At 53.2% G+C, this 21555-nt stretch overlaps 1 protein-coding gene across 50 annotated transcripts; it reads left to right on the top strand.

The window, feature by feature from the left end:
* The first annotated feature begins 2 nt into the window (after positions 1-2).
* Positions 3-20888, top strand: LOC102131866 (Leucine-rich repeat-containing protein 29). 50 transcript variants are annotated; one of them, XM_074027314.1, is made up of 8 exons: positions 3-53; positions 3105-3206; positions 17490-17780; positions 19230-19433; positions 19572-19715; positions 19937-20154; positions 20254-20428; positions 20663-20888. In XM_074027314.1, exons 1-7 carry the CDS (start codon positions 30-32, stop codon positions 20420-20422), a joined length of 1152 nt encoding a protein of 383 aa, XP_073883415.1. In that variant the 5' UTR covers positions 3-29; the 3' UTR covers positions 20423-20428; positions 20663-20888. The 50 variants fall into 50 exon arrangements, with proteins under 50 accessions (XP_073883415.1, XP_073883399.1, XP_073883398.1 ...); XM_074027298.1 differs by having other exon boundaries at positions 16842-17780; XM_074027297.1 differs by having other exon boundaries at positions 16842-17780; positions 20607-20888.
* Positions 20889-21555: the final 667 nt, after the last annotated feature.

Here is a 21555-nt window from a genome sequence, read left to right as displayed (position 1 = left end):
GCGGGGGGGGCGGAGGCGGCAGGGATGCGATGGCGGAGTCGCTGCCCCTGGAGGTGAGAGGAAGCCGCCCTCAGGCCTAGCTCCGGACAGGCCCCGCCCTCGGGGTCCCGAGCTTTGGGGAGGGGCTGTCAGATAGCTAGCCCGGCCCCTCCAGCCTGGCGGAAACGACTTGCCCTCCCGATCCCGCGACCTTCTAGCTCTGGGTAACGGCTACTCCTTTGGGCCATTCTGTCCCTTTAGCTTGAGGGACCGTCCTCCCCTTCCCTATCGGCCCCAGGAGATAGCTGCCCTGTCACCTCAGCAAGAACAGGCCCTCTACCCATCCCCTTCCCTTGAGGTGGCTGTCTCCTCCCCGCTCAGTTCTGGAAGATGTCCGCTCCATCTCATCGTCCCGAAGGGTAACTGATCTTATCCCCATTGGTCCCTTGGGATGATCTCTCCATTTCCTACGCCCCGACAGAGACGGCCGCCCCCTCTCCCTGGCAGTGGGAAACAGACTGCTCCCTACGTATCAACTGCAATGATCTCTGAATTCCTTTATCAAGGATAGGCCTGTTCCCCATTCCTAGGCCCCTAGTGATGGCCGCCTTTACCTCTTTCACTCCATGGGATGTTTGCTCCTTCCCCTTAGCCAGGGGCAAGACCACTCTGCCCCATCTGCCGAGGAGATAACAGGTTTTGTCTTCAGTGGCCTGTTGGAATGGCTTCTCCATCTCTTTTGTCCTGAAGGTTGGCAGCCCCCTCTCTCTGCCCATGGGAAACGGGCCACCCTTTCCTACCAGTCCTGGAATGATGCTCCCTATCCTTAGCAAAAATAGGCCTGTTCCCACCCCCTTTAGCTTGCAGTGCTATTCCTTTCCCCCTTAGATTTAGGGGCTATTTCCATCCCCATAGACCCCATGAGTGACCAGTCATTATCTCCAGTAGCCCCCTTGAGATGGGACTCATGGGATGGCCACTCCATCCTCATCACTGCCTCCTCTCATCCCTCTAGAAAGGCCACCCTCTTCTTAGGTCAATGAATTGTGTCCCTCCCCCACTCACCCCAAGGGATGACAGGTTTGTTCCCCTCTCCCTTTGCTCTTGGGCTGGCTGCTTAGCCCCAGAAGACAAGATGGCCACTGTCTTAACTCAGCTCAAACAGGCTTCCCTGCCTCCCTGGAGGGATTGGGACATGGTCAGTCCCAGTCCCCATCAATACTGTCTTCCCTATGCCTAGCCTCCCTGGCTCAGAATTCTATTCTCCCAGTCATTGTCCTCTCAGTAATGACTACTTTTATTTCCCTGACCCCTTCCTTGAGCATACTCTTGGTGAAAATAGAGGTAGAGGACTGGACTGCCCAACCTTAATTTAATCCAGTAAGCACTGGCTGAGCACTGTGCCTGCGTGCTTGGCATCTGAGAAGGGAAGGAGAGATCACAATGGGTTGGTGAAGTCAAGCTTCAGGAAGGGGATCCCAGGGAAAAGGCCCGCATAGGCAAAAGGAAATAGACATGCTATGTTTGTAGGGCAGTAGGGAGACTGGATTGGGGAAGTTTGGGGACCAGCGAGTCCAATCAGCCACAGAGACCTGGCAGTGCTGATCCAGGAGTGAAGACTGTCCTGAGAGTACTGGTGAACCCTGAAGTTTTACAGCAGGGGTGAGCTGACACTGAAAACTGTTTTATAGGAAAAATTAACCTTGTGACAGTGTGCATAATGTATTAGCAAGGATGAACTTGGAGGTAAAGAGTTCAGGTGGGACATTGTGGAAGGAATCAAGGTTTGAGGTGGTAGAAATCTGAGCTACTGAGGTGGGAAAGTTGCAAAAGTAGAAATTTTAGTAACAGCAATCCAGCAACCATTTATGGAACATCTAGTTGTCACACACACACTATATATATGTAAAATTTAATCCCCATGAGGCTATGATCTAGATTTTTAAAAAGTATCCCTATTTTATAGATATAGAAACAAACCCAGACAGGTCAAATACCTTGTTTAAGGTCACACAGCAGCATGACAGGAAGTAGTGGAGCTGGAATTTGAATGAGTCTAGGTTAGCCTGGCCTAAAGCCTGTGCATTACACCTGTATCTAGGAGCAAGGGACAGAGGGGTTTGAATAGTAGAAAGTGTTATCAGGTAGATGCACTGTTGGCATTGAAAGGGGAATTTGGGAGGAGGGGCTGTTTGGGGCGGAGGGTAGAATATGAGTTTTGGTTGAGATTAAAGTGATGGCTAAACATTTGCATGGACAATTGGCAATATGGACTAGCACTTGGATAATAGGACAATATGGGAATATTGAATTGTTGGTTATTCCTGTGTTGGTAAACAGAAAACCAAAAGACCCAGGTCTGAGCCCTGGGAGCCACAGAAGAATCCAAAAACGAGGCAATTGGGATGCAGGGAGGAAGATTCCAGAAGAAAAAAATATTTAATATCAAATCATTCTAGACCTCACTGGCAACCCCTTCCCCAGTCCCATTTAGGACCTTGAACCTCACCACCCCCTAGGTGGGGGAAAGGCCTGAGCCTCCCAATCTAGGTCTTGCTGGGATCGCATCTTAACAACCAGTGGAGAGGGCATGGTGGCAGTGGAGAAGATGGAAAAAGAGCAGGGTCCCAGAGCCTGAGCCATGAGGGCAGGAGGACCAAGCATGACTTCCTGAGGACTAGAGTGAGCACACCTGGCCTGCTGTGCTCTCAGTCCTATGCAAGACACTTGACTGTGTTCTTCAATTCTCACAATAACCCATTTAAACCTCACTACAATTGCCATTTTGCAGATAAGGAAAACAAAGTTCTAGAGGTCAGTTGGCAGAGTAGATAGTTGAACTAGGTTTATCTGGCCTCAGTGCCCAGGCTTTTTCTACTCAGCTAGGTGGGAAGTTTGATTGTTATCAGTCAGTGAAAGCCTTCACCCAGCTCAGGAAAGGTTTGTTCACAGGAAAGATACCTGAAGCCTGGAGCGGGGAAGTGAATGCTTTGTGAAACTTCACGTCCAAGATAAAATAGAAGCCAGTGCTCTGGTGCCCTCAGACCCATGGTGCTATCAGCTGGAGTCGGTTCCAAAGACCTCCCAGCTCTGACAGTCCCCAATGCCCTGTCTTTTCCCCTCAGATGCTCACATATATTCTGAGCTTCCTGCCTCTGTCAGATCAGAAAGAGGCCTCCCTCGTGAGTTGGGCTTGGTACCGTGCTGCCCAGAATGCCCTTCGGGAGGTAAGGCACCCACCCTCCCCCGTCCCACCCTCGGGTGTTTCTCACTTCAGCTTACTTGTGGCCCTGCTCATATGTCTCCATCCATCCATCCATCCATCCATCCATCCATCCATCCATCCATATATGCTCATATATACACATGTATACATACATTCATACGTACTTGGCTCTTGGTACAGTGCTAGGGCTACACAGACGAATAAGACACAGTTCCCTAAGGAGCTCACATTCCAGTGAAGGAGAAAGACAAGTAATATGAATGATCATGCTATTGTGTGCTCAGTGCTATGACACTGGGAAGAAACAGTTTGAAGGGGACGGCCGGGCACAGTGGCTCACGCCTATAATCCCAGCACTTTGGGAGGCCAAGGCACATGGATCACCTGAGGTCAGGAGTTTGAGACCAGCCTGACCAATATGGTGAAACGCCATCTCTAAAATTACAAAAATTAGCTGGGCGTGGTGGCATGGCGTGTGCCTGTAGTTCCAGCTACTCAGGAGGCTGAGGCAGGAGAATCGCTTGAACCCGGGAGGCAGAGATTGCAGTGAGCCGAGATCGTGCCACTGTACCCTAGCCTGGGCAAGAGAGTGAGACTCTGCCTCAGAAAAAAAGGGTTTGATGGAACATGAAGAAGGACGTCCAGAGGAGACTGGCAGCATCAGGGAAGGCTTTCTGAAGGAACAGGGTGAGAAGAAAGGTTGAGCTCTGTGATCAATAATAGCACAAGTGAAGGCACCATGGTGTGGAATAGTTCTGGAAACAATCGCACAAATTCCGTGTGGCTGGAACTGAGTGAGACATGGCAGGAGACGAGGCTAGAATGGGGTCAGGCTGCAAGCTGGGAGATGTGCCAGGCAGCAGAGTTTGGCTTTCTTCTGGTGACCATCAAGGAGCCCGTTAGGCAGGCAAGTGACACAGCGTGATTTGTATTAGAACTCTGCAGTGCAGAATGGACTGGGAGAGTGAGACAGCATAGGGAGGAGGCCAGCCAGGAGGTGAATGCAGACATCTGGGCTAGTTTGAAAGGCAGGCAGTGATGGCTCATTGTTTTAATTTTGATTTATTAGTGAGGTTGCACTGTTTTTCTCATTAGCTCACCCTTCGTATTTCCCCCTTTTGTTTATTCATGTTCTGTATCCATTTAACTATTAAGGTCTTAGTATTTTTCTGTTCCATTTGTATGGACTTTTTCTTTTTTCTTTTCTTTTCTTTTTTTTTTTTTGGAGATAGATCTCGCTCTGTTGCCCAGGCTGGAGTGCAGTGGCACTATCTTGGCTCACTGCAGGCTCTGCCTCCTGGGTTCAAGCAGTTCTCCTGCCTCAGCCTCCCAAGTAACTGGGATTACAGACACCTGCCACCATGCCCAGCTAATTTTTTTTTTTTGAGATGGAGTCTTGCTCTGTCACCCAGGCTGGGGTGCAGTGGTGCAATCTCAGCTCACTGCAACCTCCGCCTCAGCAATTCTCCTGCCTCAGCCTCCCGAGTAGCTGGGATTACAGGTGCTCGCCACCATGCCTGGCTAATTTTTGTATTTTTAGTAGAGACGGGGTTTCACCATGTTGGCTAGGCTGGTCTCAAACTCCTGACTTCAAATGATCTGCCCGCCTTGGCCTCCTAAAGTGCTGGGATTACAGGCATGAGCCACCATGCCTGGCCTGAAATATATTCTTAGTATGTTTGCCTTTTAATTTGATTTGTAGATATGTGCTTTTATTTATGAGATACGGAAATTAAATTTTTTGGTATTTTATATATATATATATATTTAGTGTGTGTGTGTGTGTGTGTATGTATATACATATATATATATATATACTTTTTTTTTTTCGAGACAAGAGTCTCACTCTGTCGCCCAGGCTGGAGTACAGTGGCACCATCTCAGCTCGCTGAAACCTTTGCTTCCCAGGTTCAAGCAATTCTCATGCCTTAGCCTTTCAAGTAGCTGGGATTACAGGTGTGTGCCACCACACCCAGCTAATTTTTGTATTTTAGTAGCGATGGGGTGTCGCCATGTTGGCAAGGCTGGTCTCGAACTCCAGACCTCAAGTGATCTGCACCCCCTTGGCTTCCCAAAGTGCTGGGATTACAGGCGTGAGCCACTGTGCCTGGCTTCTTTTTTTATTTGTATTTATTTATTCTTTGAGATGGAGTCTCGCTCCGTTGCCAGGATGGAGTACAGTGGTGTGATCTCGGCTCACTGCAACCTCCGCCTTCTGGGTTCAGGCGATTCTCCTGCCTCAGCCTCCCCAGTAGCTGGGACTACAGGCGCCCGCCACCGCGCCCGGCTAATTTTTTCTATTTTTAGTAGAGACGGGGTTTCACCATGGTCTCGATCTCCTGACCTTGTAATCCGCCCGCCTCGGCCTCCCAAAGTGCTGGGATTACAGGCGTGAGCCACCGCGCCCGGCCCCAGCTAAATTTTATATTTTTAGTACAGATGGAGTTTCACCATGTTGGCCAGGATGGTCTGGATCTCTTGACCTCATGATCCGCCCATCTTGGCCTCCCAACATGCTGGGATTTCAGGTGTGAGCCACTGCACCTGGCCTCTTTTTTAAAATTTAATTTAATTTTTAATTAAATTTTTTAAAAATTTCATTTGTTTGTTTTTGAGAAAGGGTCTTGCTCTATTGCCAAGGCTAGAGTGCAGCGTGCAGTCACAGCTCACTGCAGCCTCGACCTCACCAGGCTCAGGTGATCCTTCCACCTCAGCCTCCTGAGTAGCTAGGACTACAGATGCATGTCACCACGCCCGGCTAATTTTTACATTCTTAGCAGAGACGAGATTTCACCATGTTGCCCAGGCTCATCTCAGACTCCTGGTCTCAAGAGATCTGCCCACCTTAGCTTCCCACAGTGCTGGGATTACAGGCATGAGCCACCATGCCTGGCCCAGAAGTTAAATTTCTCTGTTGTTGATTCTGAACATCCTTTTCTTTTTTACTTCTTCCATTGTTTTCTAAACTTAATGATTCCTTGTCCTGTTATACTGTTCTTCTGTTTTTCTTAAATAGACTCTTACTTAGAGCGGTTTTAGGTTTACAGCAAAACTGTCTCTTCTGCTTTCTGGTTTGAATTTTTGTGTTAATGTTTTTATTAGTAAAATTTATTTAGATTTATGTTATGAGGTAAGAAGCTAAACTGATTAATTTTCAAAGAGCCCAAACACCATTTACATCTAATCTTCTCCTTCTCTGGTTGGAATCCTCTATCCCATATTAAATATGGGTATATAAGTAGATTCTGTTTATACAGTGTCATTGATCTCATTGTCCAAAGGAATTTGATTTTGGACATGTTAAAAGTTTGAAGTGTGAGGATCTAGATGTTGAGATCCACTTGGTAGTTGCATTTCTGAGTGAGGAATTCAAGAGAAATGTCTGGGTAATAAATATAGATTTGGGTGTCATTAAAGAATGGGTGGCAGTTGAAGCCACAGATCTGAGTAACTTCCCCCAGAGAGAACATGCAGAGCCACAGAAGTGCAGGCCACAGAGAAGCCCCAGGGGAGGACACAAGTTCAAGGGCACAGAAAGGAGGAGACACCCAAAGAGGGGAATGAGGAGATCCCAGAGAGAGGAGGGCACAGACATCAAAGGCAGGAGAGCATTTAAAGGATTGAATGAGGCCAGAAGTGATGGCTCACGCCTGTAGTCCCAACTCCTCAGGAGGCTGAGGCAGGAGAATCTCTTGAAACAGGGAGGCGGAGGTTGCAGTGATTCAAGATCTAGCCACTGTACTCCAGCCTGGGCGACAGAGCGAGATTCAGTCTCAAAAAAATAAATACATAAATAAAGGATTGAATGGATGATTAACAACGTCAGATCCCACAAAAAGCCCAGCAAAATGAAGAACAAATAGTGTCCATGAGATTTGTTATCCAAGGAGGCCACCAATGGCTTCAGCGATATTTGGCATCTGAAGAAAAAGCCAGGTGGATTGAGGAGTGAATGAGAGAAGTAGGAAGTGTAGAGCGTGACCTCGTTGGCAAGAAATTTCTCCATGGAAAGAAGGAAATAAACAGTGCAGGCCAGGCACAGTGGCTCACACCTGTAATCTTAGAACTTTAGGAGGCCAAGACGAGTGCATCACCTGAGGTCAGGAGTTTGAGACAAGCCTGGACAACATGGCAAAACCCCCTCTACTAAAAATACAAAAATTAGCCAGGCATGGTGGTGGGTGCCTATAATCCCAACTACTCTGGAGGCTGAGGCAGGAGAATCACTTGAACCCAGGGGTGGAGGTTGCGGTGAGCCGAGATTGCTCCACTTCACTCCAGCCTGGGGGACAGAAAGAGACTCCTTCTCAAAAAAAAAAAAAAAGACAGAGAAAAAGAAATAGGGCAGAAATGAGAAGTTTAGATGGATTTGACAAAAGGATTCTCTTCTGGAGAAATCTGAAATGTGTTTGGATTTATCAGGGAGACTGGGCGCAGTGGCTCACACCTGTAATCCCAGTACTTTGGGAGGCTGAGGCTGGTGGATCACTTGAGGCCAGGAGTTCAAGACCAGTCTGGCCAACAAGTTGAAACCCCGTCTCTACTAAAAATACAAAAATTAGCCAGGCGCAGTGGTGCGTACCTGTAATTCCAGCTACTCGGGAGACTGAGGCATGAGAATCTCTTGAACCTGGGAAGCAGAGGTTTCAGTGAGCAGAGATCACACCACCGCATTCTAACCTGGGTGACAGAGCAAGACCCTGTCTATAAATAAATGAATAAATAAATAAAGCTTCAGGGTGGTCCGGTGCAGTGGCACAAACCTGTAATCCCAGCATTTTGGGAGGCCAAGGCGGGTAGATCACTTGAGGTCAGGAGTTTGAGGCCACCCTGGCCAACATGGTGAAACCCCATCTCTACTAAAAATATAAAAATTAGCTGGGCATGGTGGCGCATGCCTGTAATCACAGCTCTTTGGGAGGCTGAGGCAGGAGAATCGCTTGAACCTGGGAGGCGGGGGTTGCAGTGAACTGAGATTGTGTCACTGCACTCCAGCCTCGGCAACACAGCAAGACTCCATCTCAAAAAACAAACAAAACAAAACAAATCAAAACAAAAACATCCTGGCTAACACAGTGAAACCCTAGCTCTACTAAAAAAAAAAAAAAAAAAAAAAGTGCAAAAAATTAGCTGGGTGTGGTGGCGTTCACCTGTAGTCCCAGCTACTCGGTAGGCTGAGGCAAGAGAATGGCATGAACCCAGGAAGTGGAGCTTGCAGTCAGCCGAGATCGTGCCACTGCACTCCAGCCAGCCTGGGCGAGACTCCGTCTCGAAAAAAAAGAGGCCGGGCGCTGTGACTCACGCCTATAATCCCAGCACTTTGGGAGGCCAAGGCGGGTGGATCACAAGGTCAGGAGTTCAAGACCATCCTGGCCAAGATAGTGAAACCCCGTCTCTACTAAAAATACAAAAAAGTTAGCCCGGCGTGGTGGCGGGCACCTGTAATCCCAGCTACTCAAGAGGCTGAGGCAGAGAATTGCTTGAACCTGGAAGGAGGAGGTTGCAGTGACCTGAGATCGTGCCACTGCACTCCAGCCTGGGTGACAGAGCGAGACTCTGTCTCAAAAAAAAAGTAAATAAATAAATTAAATAATAAATAAATAAATGCTTCAGGGAGTCACTAGAGGAGGGGTGAAGTTTGAAGTTTGGGGGAGGAGAGAGGTCAGGTGTGGAAGATGGTGGCAGGGACAGGCTTCCATATACCAAGCTTGTCTGGGATAGGATGGAGAGGATATCACCTCTTCCTTTTTTTTTTTTTTTTTTTTTGTGTGTGTGTGTGTGTGTGTGTGTGTGTGTGTGTGTGTGTTTCTTTTTTGTTTTTTCAGCATCAGTTTGGTGAAAAAAAGGATGTCACCTCTTCCTGAGGAAGCAGAGAGGTGGGAGTGGAAACATGGAGCTATTTGCAGAGAAGTTCCTCAGAGGCGGCTCCTTCCTCAGCAGCCCCTTTGCTCAGTGGATTTGGAGACCAGGTTGTCTCAGGAGGAGAGTGAAAAGAGACATAGAGGTCAGGGCTTCAGCAGAGAGGACTGGAGCAGTCACAGGACAGGAGGAAGATGGAAAATTACCAGAGACACATGGAGAGCGTGTGGGCAGCCTTTCTCAAGTGTTTCTGCTGTGCCAGGCACTGTGCTGGGCACTGGCAAGGCAAAACTGAGGAAGGCACAGGGCTGGGGAGTGTGTAGTGAGCACAGATGAGTCAAAAGAGGCTGGGGTGCTGCATTTGACGTCTGTGTGAGGTACATCATGGGTGCAGAGAAAAGATCAGAAAAGACTCCATGGAGAAGGAGGTGTTTGGCCTGAGACTCGAGAGAGTAATAAACATTCGCCAAATAGACCAATAGGAGAAGGTGAGGGGTGAGACCCCCTAGAACAGAAAAATCAGCTGAGCAGAGGCGTGCGGTACAGGACAGTGGTCAGAAATGGCAGCCTCAGAACCAGGACTAGGAGGAAAGGGAACGGGCTTGGGAAGAGCTTGACTGAAGCCCTGGGTCCTAGAAGGGCTTGAATGCTTGCTTAGGAAGCTTAGCCTGTGTCGCGGAGGCGTGCGGAACTGGCAGAGGGTCTGGAAAGCACAGGCAGAATCGCCTTTTGGAAGGGTCACCCGGTGACAAAACCCAGGGTGGATTGGAGCCAGAGAAACTGGAGGCCAGGACCTGATAAGGAGGAAGCTGGCATCATCTGAGCTTAGAGTAAGGGGACCTCAACTGGGCAGAAGCAGTGAGATTGGAGCAGAGGGACAGATTGATTGCACCATATTAGGAAAACAGAGTAGAAGGGACTTGGGTTATTGTGGATGTGGGGAGTGAGGGAGGATTCTAGAATCACTCTCAAATTTCCCACTTGGGTGACTGAATAGAGGGTGGGGAGAGTTTAGAAGGAGCGGAGTTGGAGGATGGGGTCATGAATTCAGATTTGGGCGTGCCGCATCTCCCTCTGGAGAGAGGTCGATCAGGCACTTGGCTCCCAGGGTCTGGTGTTCAGGAAAATGATGTGGATCGGAAAGACAGTAGTTGGAATGATGGCCCCATGGGGCAAAATGCAGTTGGCCAGGGTACACTTGGAGGGTCGCAAAGATCGTGTGCATATGTGCGCGTGCACACATGTATGTGTGTTGTTGGGTGGAACAAACCACGGGGAACCCACTCATCTGTGGACTGGATCTCTGTTCTTTGCTGACCCCAAAAGAGCCTGAAGAGGAGCAGGCTAGAAGGTAGCAGGAAAGCCAGGAGGGCAGAGTTGCAGAACCCCAGTGGGAGATGGCATCAAGGGGAGTGGTTGCTGGCCATGCAGAGCAGGAGACATGGCAGAGAGATCCCTGGTGGGAGGTCTGAGGTGAAGCCCCCACATGTTGGTGACCTTGCTGGAAGGGAGCCATTGCCAGGAATGCATGATCCTGGCCGGGCGCGGTGGCTCAAGCCTGTAATCCCAGCACTTTGGGAGGCCGAGACGGGCGGATCACAAGGCCAGGAGATTGAGACCATCCTGGCTAACACAGTGAAACCCCGTCTCTACTAAAAAAATACAAAAAACTAGCCGGGCGAGGTGGCGGGCGCCTGTAGTCCCAGCTACTCGGGAGGCTGAGGCAGGAGAATGACATAAACCCGGGAGGCGGAGCTTGCAGTGAGCTGAGATCTGGCCACTGTACTCCAGCCCGGGCGACAGAGTGAGACTCCGTCTCAAAAAAAAAAAAAAAAAAAAGGAATGCATGATCCTGTGGGGACCAAGGTGGAGGAGTGAGCAGGTGAGGCGAAGGGCAACAAGTGGCCGGACAGCAGGCATGCCTGTGCCTGTGTGCTTCCAAGAAGTGTGGCTGTAGAGGGAGGGGAGAGAGGAGAGACAAGAGGAGGGGGTGCAGGATGAAAGGAGGCTTTTATTTGCAGTTTAAGACTCTGGGGTGTTTGTGGCCTCTGAAGAAGGAGCAGTGGAAAGGAAGAAACAGCAGGGTTCTCAGAGGAGAAGGTGCAGTGGGTAAAGGAGGCCAGAAGAGGTCTTCTGGAAGCAAAAGAGCAGGAGAAGGAGTAAAGTTCAGATGGGCCCTGCCTGGAGGCAGCTGGTGGACATGAACAGGGGAAAGGGAGGGACTTCCCACTTGATGGCCATCTCTGAGAATCCTGGGTGAGGGAGGGTGTATCAGTAGGGCCAGGAGCTGGAGTGGGAGGGGCTTGGAGAGAAAACTTGTCTGGGGTGGGAAGTGAGCAAGGAGGCCATGACTTCCTGGGCGGAGTTCTGTATCCCTGGTACAGACTCAGAGGAGGCAGCTGGTCTCACCAGTCCTGGCCAGGCCAGGAGAATGGGTACAGCAGCATGACTGAGGCAGGGCAACAAGGACCCCAAGGAGATGTCATCACAGGCAAAGCCTCATGGAGCCCAGCAAAGATGGGGCAGTCAGAGGAGCCCAAGGGGGGCAGCCAGGCCCTGAGGCGCAGATAGGATTGGAGTAGGGGTGAGGGCTGGAGGAAGGAGATGGAAGCCAGAGTCAGTGTTTTAGAGCGGGAGCTGCTCCAGCCAACTATGCTCTCCAGATAGAATGCGGACAGAGACAGATGACAGAGCCTTGGGATAACCAAAAACAAGAAAAAGAGAAAAGGAATGTTGACAAAGACCCTTTAGTGCCTCTGCAAAACTCAGCCCCACCTAGGCTGGGAGCACTGGGAGGCCAGGCCACAGGTACCTGGCATCACCCCTACCATGTGCCCGAGAGCACCTGCGGGACCCTGCAGGCAGGAACCATCTCCCAGGGCTCAGGCATGGGCAGGTGGATACTGAGGCAGTACCAGTTAGGTGCCAGTTAGGTGCTATGGAAGACACAGGCCCAGCTAGGGTAGGACACTGGTCTTGGGGACTTACTGTCCCTGACCAGTCCCAGCTGTTCCCTTAATCCCAATTTTCTCCAATAAGGATGCCGGCAAAGGCAGCACCCTCCATATACACCGGCCCTGTCCGTTCCTGTGGGGAGCCCTGGCTACCTGCTGCTGGTTGGTCCCCATGAAGCAATAGCTGAAGAGAGCTCTTTGCGCCCTCCCCTTCCGGAGGGATTGATGAAGTCCTGGAGCAGCCTCTGTATGACCCACCAGTCTGACTCCTCTCTAAAGACCAATGCCCTGGGTGCCAGGGCATACATTTCCCAACGGCCTCCTGGAGAACAGGCATGGTAGCTTTGGAGTCCTGTACTAGGCAGGATGAAGGGCCATTTTCTCTGTCACATGGCTTTCCAAGTCTGTACACAGGCCTGCAGTCTCAGTTCAGGGCTTCACTAGGTAAAACAAAACCCTGGTCTCCCACAGACAAGGTACATACATCAGGCCGGGTGCGGTGGCTCAAGCCTGTAATCTCAGCACTTTGGGAGGCCGAGACGGGCGGATCACGAGGTCAGGAGATCGAGACCATCCTGGCTAACGCGGTGAAACCCCGTCTCTACTAAAAATACAAAAAACTAGCCGGGCGAGGTGGCGGGCGCCTGTAGTCCCAGCTACTCGAGAGGCTGAGGCAGGAGAATGGTGTAAACCTGGGAGGCGGAGCTTGCAGTGAGCTGAGATCCGGCCACAGCACTCCAGCCTGGGCGACAGACCTAGACTCCGTCTCAAAAAAAAAAAAGGCACATACATCACTTGTAGCAGATTCAGAGCATTTCCCAAATGATTTTGCGATTACTCTTTTTTTTTTCTTTTTTTTTGTTTTTTGTTTTTTGTTTTTGAGATGGAGTCTCGCACTGTCACCCAGGCTGGAGTGCAGTGGCAGGATCTCGGCTCAGTGCAACCTCCGCCTCTTAGGTTCAAGAGATTCTCCTGCCTCAGCCCCCAGAGTAGCTGGGATTACAGGTATCTGCCACCATGCCCGGCTTTTTTGTATTTTTAGTAGAGATGGGGTTTCACCATGTTGGCCAGGGTGGTCTTGAACTCCTGACCTCAAGTGATCTGCCCGCCTTGGGGCAAAGTCCAGGGATTACAGGCATGAGCCACCATGCCCAGCCAGCGATTACTCTTAAGAGGCCAGCATCAGGAAGGGAGGACACCAGGGGGCAAGGTGCTCCCTCTGTAGATGGGGCAGCTAGAGCTAGAGCATGTGGCCATGCAGTCCTCTTTGGGTGGGTCTAGAAGCATCTTCCCAGGGCCCAGGAAAGGGGTGTCCTATACCAGGGCCAAAGTCCAGAACCCAGAAGGCCTGCTTCAGCCTGCTGCTGTGCCCTCACACAGAGAAATATCTCTGAAAGGATGTTCCTGGGCTCCGGCAGGTTATTTATTTATTTATTTAAGCTGGAGTCTTGCTCTGTTGCCCAGGCTGGAGTGCAGTGGCACGATCTCAGCTCACTGCAACCTCTGCCTCCTGGGTTCAAGCAATTCTTCTGCCTCAGCCTCCCGAGTAGCTGGGATTATAAGCTCCTGCCACCACACCCAGCTAATTTTTGTATATTTAGTAGAGATAGGGTTTCGCCATGTTGGCCAGGCTGGTCTCGACCTCCTGACCTTGTGATCCACCTGCCTTGGCCTCCCAAAGTGCTGGAATTATAGGAGTGAGCCACCACACCCGGCCAACTCCTGCAGTTTTAAATCCACGTGACCTCAGGAGCAGGTGACCTCAGGAGCAGACCTCAGGAGGCACCTCTGAGGTGGCTTAGAGGCTGCTCCCATCCCACCAGCAAAAACGGTGGGGCCCGGAAATGGTCTCAAGCCTCTTCTGTACCCCCAGAGCTAGAAGTCCTTTAAACCAAGCCGTGCTTCTTTATCAGGTGGCCTTGCTGCCAGGAGCCAGCCCTGGACTTGGGCCCTGGGGGCACTGCCAGAGCCTTCCAAGGTCTTTTGTCCGCCTGGTTCATAGGGAGGCAGTGGAAGAGAAGAGACCCTTCCTGGCCAGCCAGGCTCCAGAATGAAGGGAAGGAAAGAAGTCAGGCTGAGCCCCTGAAGGTGCTGTGCCGCCAGAGCTGGGGCCTGCAGGACTTTCAGGGGTTCCTCAGTGATGTGTGAGTTGGGGAAGGAGGTGCTGCCTCACAGCCAGCTCTGCCCCAGCTGCCCCAGCTAGTTTCCTCTCATCTGCATCCGATGGAGTTGTCTAGCTTGCAGGGCTTGGGAATGGCTGGAGGAATGCCCTCCATTCCTCTCTGATGTTTTATTGCCCTCTCCACCCTCACACAGTGGGATCTTCCCAGCCTCCCTTTCACCTGAGATCCCTGATCCACTGCCCACAAGGAGACCTGTGGTGAGTGCCCCTCTCATCTGGAATGACCATGTTCCAGAAGTAGGGGCTGGAAGGGGAACCTGGCTGACCCCTGGTTCCTGTGAAAGAGGCCAGGAGCTGGTTCCTGTCTCTTACACTGCTCCTTCCTGTCATTACAGCCATGGGTGCCACTTCTTTCTGGCAGAAGCCAGGCTGGTCTCTCCACACCTGGGAATGCGTCCTGTGTTTCTTAGGAGAATCCTGTTGATAAGCATCTTGCAGGAGCACATCCTGTGAGTCACTTCTACTTTTTGCATTCCTGTTTTTTTTTTTTTTTTTTTTTTTTTTGAGATGGAGTCTTGCTCTGTTGCCCAGGCTGGAGTGCAGTGGTGCAATCTCGGCTCACTGCAAGCTCCGCCTCCCGGGTTCACGCCATTCTCCTGCCTCAGCCTCCCAAGTAGCTGGGACTACAGGCGCCTGCCACCATGCCCGGCTATTTTTTTTTTTTTTTTTTTTTTTTTGAGATGGAGTCTGGCTCTGTCGCCCAGGCTGGAGTGCAGTGGCCGGATCTCAGCTCACTGCAAGCTCCGCCCTCCGGGTTTACGCCATTCTCCTGCCTCAGCCTCCCGAGTAGCTGGGACTACAGGCGCCCACCACCTCGCCCGGCTAGTTTTTTTGTATTTTTTAGTAGAGACGGGGTTTCACCGTGTTCGCCAGGATGGTCTCGATCTCCTGACCTCGTGATCCGCCCGTCTCGGCCTCCCAAAGTGCTGGGATTACAGGCTTGAGCCACCGCGCCCGGCCTTTTTTTTCATTTTTAGTAGAGATGGGGTTTCACTATGTTAGCCAGGATGGTCTCGATCTCCTGACCTCATGATCTGCCTGCTTTGGCCTCCCAGAGTAATGGGATTACAGGCGTGAGCCACCGTGCCCAGTCTAATTTCTGTATTTTTAGTAGAGATGGGGTTTCACCATGTTGGCCAGGCTGGTCTCAAACTCCTGACCTAAAGTGATCCACCCGCCTCAGCCTCCCAAAGTGCTGGGATTACAGGTGTGAGCCACCATGCCTGGCTTGGATTCCCTTTTGATGATGGTCTGTGGGGTACCAGCAGGGAACAGCAGGTTGTTTTTGCAGTTACTAACAAGACAGGTTTAGGGGAGCTTTCTTTTCTGCATCAGGACCATGTTGATTCATACAAGAGCCCTCTTTGAGTACCACTTGCCTGTAACATGGGCAAGAGGTAGGGAGATGGGGCAAGGATTTTAGAATCCAAGCCCTCCTCTCCCTCTCCCCAAAGATCTGTTCCACACAAATTTTACCAATTTCCCTTTGGCTCACTCCAGTGCAATATCAGGAAAAGTTATTTGAAGATATCTCCTTAGCTGGGAGCTCCTAAATGCCTGCACAAGCCAACTTATTCCCACCATGTAGCCCTGGCTTGTCTCTTGGGTCCCACCCGGCTCCAACTGTGCACTCCCCATTCTCACTCCCCTGTTTCTCTACGCACAGCCAGCTCAACTTCCTTGGCACGGGTGAGGTGTGTTCTGTTAGCTCCCATGCACGGAAATGGGAGGCTTCAGTGTCCTTACCTTGACAGATAGATGTCCTCTCCGGAGATATGCTGCAGGGATCACAAGCACATCTTGAACGCTGGAGCATCCAGGGCCCAATACCAGGCAGCTCTATGCACACACATGCACATGCACATACATACACAGACACATACACATATATGCACATGCACACATTTTTGCTTAAACACAGAATACAGTTTTCACATTTTGCTTAAACAGAGAATACATTTTGCAAACATTCATGTGACAGACTCTCTCAGGCCACCAGGGGACTTAGGCCTCACTGCCTGCCCCAGACCTCTGTCACCTGGGCCATAGAGGGTTGTGGTGAGTGACACCTACCTCACTTCTCTCGCCTTCCACTCTTCAGAGGGCTATGCTCTCTAGAAAGTTGGGGAAGCTGGCTGCTTAGCTCATGTCAAGTCCCTGGAGTAGGAGGCTGAGTCCATGGATCTCAGGGCCTCCTTCTGAAAGTCCCAAAGGTTGGGGTCTGGCATACTTTGCCCTCCCACGCCCTGGGGACTTCACTGGGTTTCCTCTAGGTCCCATCTCAGCCCTCCTGTGCTCAGCATGCCAACTCCCCACTCTGTCCCCGCCCCTCCCTCAGCATCCCGTCCTATCCATCACTAACCTTCCTGCCTTCCTCTGATGGTCATCTCATTTGAACCTCAGCTCCCACTTCCTACCCATGCCCAACTTGACCACACATGATACCACACACCACGATGGGTCCCCGTTGTGGAAGGGCCCTTCCTTGACCTGCCCTCAACCTCTGGCCAGTGACTTGTCACCAAACCCAATGCCCAGCACCCTCTGAAGCCAGAGGGCTACCCCCAGGCCTGCTGCTGCTCCATAGACAGATGTGCGATACAACATCCCAGTGTCCTCTGCCTCCCTCTCGGCCATCAAGAGCCTGGGCCTCAGGGGCATCTGCTGCATCAGCCTGACCAACGTGGATGGCTCTCCGGCTTCGTACCAGGTGCTACAGTCTGTTGCTTACCACCTGGGCCCACACCTGCAGAGCTTGTCCCTGGGTGGAGGCAGCCCCACAGAGGCCTCCTTTGTGGCCCTGATCCTGGGATGCCCAGCCCTGTGTGTCCTTGATCTCAGTGGCTGCAACAGCCTCTTCACCTCTGGCACACTGCTGGCTCAGCCCGAGATGGCACAGAGCGTCCGGCAGGCCTTGAGTGGCCTCCGTGAGCTCAACCTGGCTGGCCTGCGAGACCTGGCTGACCTCAGCTTCAACCGGCTCAGCAGCTGTGCCCCCAGCCTGGAGCGCCTCTCCTTGGCATACTGCCACCTCACCTTCGAGCTAGGCCCAGTCCGAGGCTCCATCAGCCCCCAAGACTCCTCTCCCTCCCAGTTCTCCTTCCGCAACCTGCTGCGATTTGTGCAAGAGCGGGCTGGCAGGCTGCGTGCCCTGGACCTGAGTGGCACTGGCTTACCACCCGAGGCCCTGCAGGCCCTGGGCCAGGTAGCTGGGCTGCAACTGCAGGAGCTGAGCCTGCACAGCTGCCGGGACCTCTCCACAGAGGCTGTGGCTACCCTGTGCTTCCAGCAACCAGGCCTTACCTCCCTGGACCTCAGCGGCTGCTCAGAACTGACTGATGGGGCGCTCTTGGCCGTGAGCCGGGGCCTGCGGCACCTGCGGCGCCTGAGCCTGGGGAAGCTGCAGTGGCTGACAGACGCAGGATGTACAGCTCTGGGTGGCCTGCAGGAGCTGCAGAGCCTCAACATGTCCGAGTGCTGCCTGGTGAGAGGGCGGGAACTGGCCCAGGCCCTGGGCTCTGTGCACGGGGCTCCATCCCAGCTGGCCTCCCTCAGCCTGGCCCACTGCTCTTCGTTGAAGGTGAGCTCACCATCATCCCCTCCCTTCCTCTCCAGGGCTGAGGACAGCGGGAGGGGGAACCGGGGTGGTGGTGGGCCTGTGGCACCAGGAAGGGACTCCCCAGTGTTCATGCCTATGATTGGCAGTTAGAAATGTACTTGGGACCCAATCTGGAGGAGGACAAGAGCCTAGACAGCTGCTGCTGCTGCCAGCACATCTCCCCAAAGCCCCCATTGTGGGCCTAGGAGGTCCAAGTGGCCAAGGTGACCCAGCCCACAAGGCGGCCAACAGCTCACATGCCAAGTGCATGTGGTCTGGGGAGGGGCGCTAAGGACGAGTGTTCCGAAGCTGGGAGGGCTGAAGAAAGGGGGTGATGGGCAAGGAAGGCAGGGAAGGAGCACTGAGGAAGGTGTTGGGGCAGGGCCTGTGAGGGTGATGTGACAGGAGCAGCAGGGTCATTTCGTAGCCAAGGCCAGGCCCTTTAGCGGGGCTCAGTGCTGTCCCTCTGGGTGGCGCCCCTGTCTTGGCAGTGTCAGTCTGTCCCTCTTTAGTGGATTATTTCTTCAGCCTGTCCATTTGACCAGGGCATTCCCAACCTAAAAACCATCTCTCCACCTTGTTACCCTCCAAGTGTCTCTCTTCCTGGCCTTACTCCTCCTTCTCTTTGGCACCAAGCATGTCAGATATGTGGTACAACATCCCCGTGTCCTCTCAGCTGCTGCCTCCAGGCCTCACGTTCTTTTGTCCCTCTGTGCCATCTCGGGCTGAGCCAGCAGTGTGCCAGAGGTGAAGAGGCTGTTGCAGCCACTGAGATCAAGGACACACAGGGCTGGGCATCCCAGGATCAGGGCCACAAAGGAGGCCTCTGTGGGGCTGCCTCCACCCAGGGACAAGCTCTGCAGGTGTGGGCCCAGGTGGTAAGCAACAGATTGTAGCACCTGGTACGAATCTGTTCCCCTCTGTGCATCTCTCTACAAACCAGCCTCCTCTACTCTGCCCTTAGCTCCTGCTCCCCATCCCTAACTGCCCTGTCAGCTGGCAGCTCTACCTCCATCTCATACTTCTGGTTCCAATTCTAGAGGGAGCGACTCCGATTGGCTTAGCAGAGTCAACTGGCTGGTCCAGTGAGCTGTGGTCTGAGGTGGCCTCATTCACTCTTTTGGCAGGGGCTGGGAGCATAGGCAGGGTGGCCACCCTAGGCCCTGCCACTTGCATCCTTCCTGCCCCAGCCACAGTCCAGGCCTTTTTCCTGCAGCAACCCCCATGGCCCACCCTGCCCACTCCCACCTTTCACTACCAGCACAGGGACCATGTTGCTTCCTTCCTTGGACCCTCTGGTAGCTCCCCTCCCTCCCTCCTGCCTGTGGGGTGAGAACCTTGAACAGACCCTTCTTAGCTACCCCTGCCAGGCCAGGTGGCATAGGCAACCAGCTGCTGCTCCATCCTGTCTCCTCCCTTCCTCCCTCCTAGGACGCTTCAGTGCTCTCCATGATCCCAGCGCTGGGCCTGAGCCTCAGGGTGCTAGACCTGTCCTCCTGTGTGGCCCTCACCAACCGGACCCTGCAGGCCATCTGCACCTACCTCACCCACCTCTCAGTCCTACGCCTGGCTTGGTGCAGGGAGCTGTGTGACTGGGGGCTTCTGGGGCTGGAGGAGCCTCTGCAGGGGACCCAGGTGCGGGACCCTCGAAGTCTTGGGAGGATGGGGTGGCCCCTGGGCTCAGCTGCCCTCCTGTCCCTTCCAAGTCTCTCTGTAGGAACATTTAAGGGCAAACTCAGGAGGAACCTGAGAAGCAAGGGCTTCTTCCTACAGCCACGCCCAGAGCTGGAGCATCAGGCCTCAGGCACCAAGGACCCCTGTCCCGAGCCACAGGGCCCCTCCCTGCTCATGCTTCGGGCCCTGCAGGAGTTGGACCTCACAGCCTGCAGCAAGCTGACTGATGCCAGTTTAGCCAAGGTGTGGGGCTGCGGGTGCGGGTAGGCTGAGGATCTTGGGGCTGAAGTCAGGGGTCTGGGCCAACCCACTTTTTGCTTGGAAAAAAGTTGACCTTGGAGTTCCTTTTTCATTGGCTTCTGCTGCCTCTAGTCATGCCCTGGCTGGGGTGGGAGGATCTGGAAAGGCCAAGGCTGTGGGCTCCAGTGGCATTTACTTCTCCCCGACCCTCCCCATCCGTGTAGGTGCTCCAGTTCCCCCAGCTGAGGCAGCTGTCCCTGAGCCTGTTGCCAGAACTTACAGACAAGGGCTTGTTGGCTGTGGCCGGGGGCTGTCCTAGCCTGGAGCACTTGGCGCTGAGTCACTGCACCCGCGTCAGTGACAAGGGCTGGGCCCAGGCAGCCAGCTCCTGGCCGAGGCTGCAGCACCTCAACCTGTCCAGCTGCAGTCAGCTCACAGAGCAGTGAGTGTGTCCGATGACACTGGGCAGATGGAGCCACAGTGCAGGGGCTGGGCTGGGTCCCACGCCGGGCCAGACACTCATCCAGTGGCCTCCCCACAGGACACTGGATGCCATTGGGCAGGCGTGCAGGCAGCTCCGGGTGTTGGATGTGGCCATGTGCCCTGGCATCAACATGGCCGCCATCAGACGCTTCCAAGCCCAGCTGCCCCAGGTGTCCTGCGTCCAGTCCCGCTTCGTGGGAGGGGCTGACCTGACCCTAACACTCTGAGGCCGGGTCAGTAACCAGCCCTGCAGCACAGCCTCCTTGACTCCCCCAGTCCCCAACCCTGGCCTTGACCTGGCTTGCCTCTTGCCTCCCTCTACTGCAGACCCTCTAGGACTGGGGGTGGGGCCAATCCAGGCAGCCCAGAGGGAACTTCCCGCCACACCACCTGACAGTAGCCTCTTTCCAGCTACACGTGGCTGCCACAGGCCCCTGGAAATGCTAGCTGCTTGTTTGCCGTCACAGGCTCCTGCTCTCTGGCCAAGCCCTGGGCGGGAGGCCAGGCCCCCAGCAGGCGGGGTCTGGTGCTGGGAGGAGCAAAGCCCCTGCCTCTTGCCTGCCCTCTTCTCAGACCTAAGGCCCAGCTCCACCTACTCCTGTGGGACTCTCCCAGCACCCTGTGTGCACTGAGCTTCAGCAGCTGAGCCCAGGTCTATGTTGTAAACCCTAAGATTAAACATTCCAGATAGTACCTCCTTGTCTTAAATTCTGACTAAAGGGCCCCTCCCCTCCCAACTTCAGCTGAGGGCTCCCGCCCTGGCCTGACACTCCTAGCATCTTCCCCACACAGTAGGAGACCCTGCAGGCTTGGGTGTGTCCTGAGGCAAAGGCACAAGCTGTGTGCTTGTCTCAGCCAGATTCCAGGAACTACCGATGAATGATGCCTGAGTCAATGAGGCTGTCCTGAGGGGGAAATAAGAGGAAAAGAATGAAAGAGGCCAGCATCTCTGGGTGAGAGGGTCACTAGAGGTCACCTAGTCCAGCCCCTTCAATGGTGCTGGTGACTTCTCCATGGCAGCTCTGGCCCTGGGTGTGTCCCCGCACCTCGTCCGTATTCGTGTTCGCTGGTTGTAGCAGCGAGCCAGGGCTCCCTCGGTGCCTGCAGGGACTGTGCTTTATGTGGGGATTCAGAGGGGTCAAAGCTTTCCCAGCCCCAGGGCCAGCTGGGGAGGCAGAGAAGCCAGCTAGCAGGGACAGTCCAGCGTGCAGGGTGCGGGTGAAGAGAGACAAGCACCTGGGACCAGAGCCCAGGGAGCAACAAATTGGGCTTGGAGGGTCCAGGAAGGAATCAGGGCAGTGAAAATGGCCAGAAGAAAGGAATGGGGTGATCCAGGTAGAAGGCACTGTGGGGGTGCACA

Source organism: Macaca fascicularis, chromosome 20 (assembly GCF_037993035.2).
Source record: "Macaca fascicularis isolate 582-1 chromosome 20, T2T-MFA8v1.1".
Taxonomy (NCBI): Eukaryota; Metazoa; Chordata; class Mammalia; order Primates; family Cercopithecidae; genus Macaca; species Macaca fascicularis.
The sequence above is the reverse complement of the archived record's forward strand: the minus strand, read 5'-3'. Positions and strand labels throughout refer to the sequence as shown.

Excerpts from the sequence above, each read along its gene's own strand:
- LOC102131866 (XM_045382316.3), top strand. The coding sequence starts at position 30 with ATGGCGGAGTCGCTGCCCCTGGAG. Across the intron at positions 19,716-19,936 it reads CTGATGCCAGTTTAGCCAAG|GTGCTCCAGTTCCCCCAGCT; the intron begins GTGTGGGGCTGC and ends CCATCCGTGTAG. Across the intron at positions 20,155-20,253 it reads TGCAGTCAGCTCACAGAGCA|GACACTGGATGCCATTGGGC; the intron begins GTGAGTGTGTCC and ends GCCTCCCCACAG.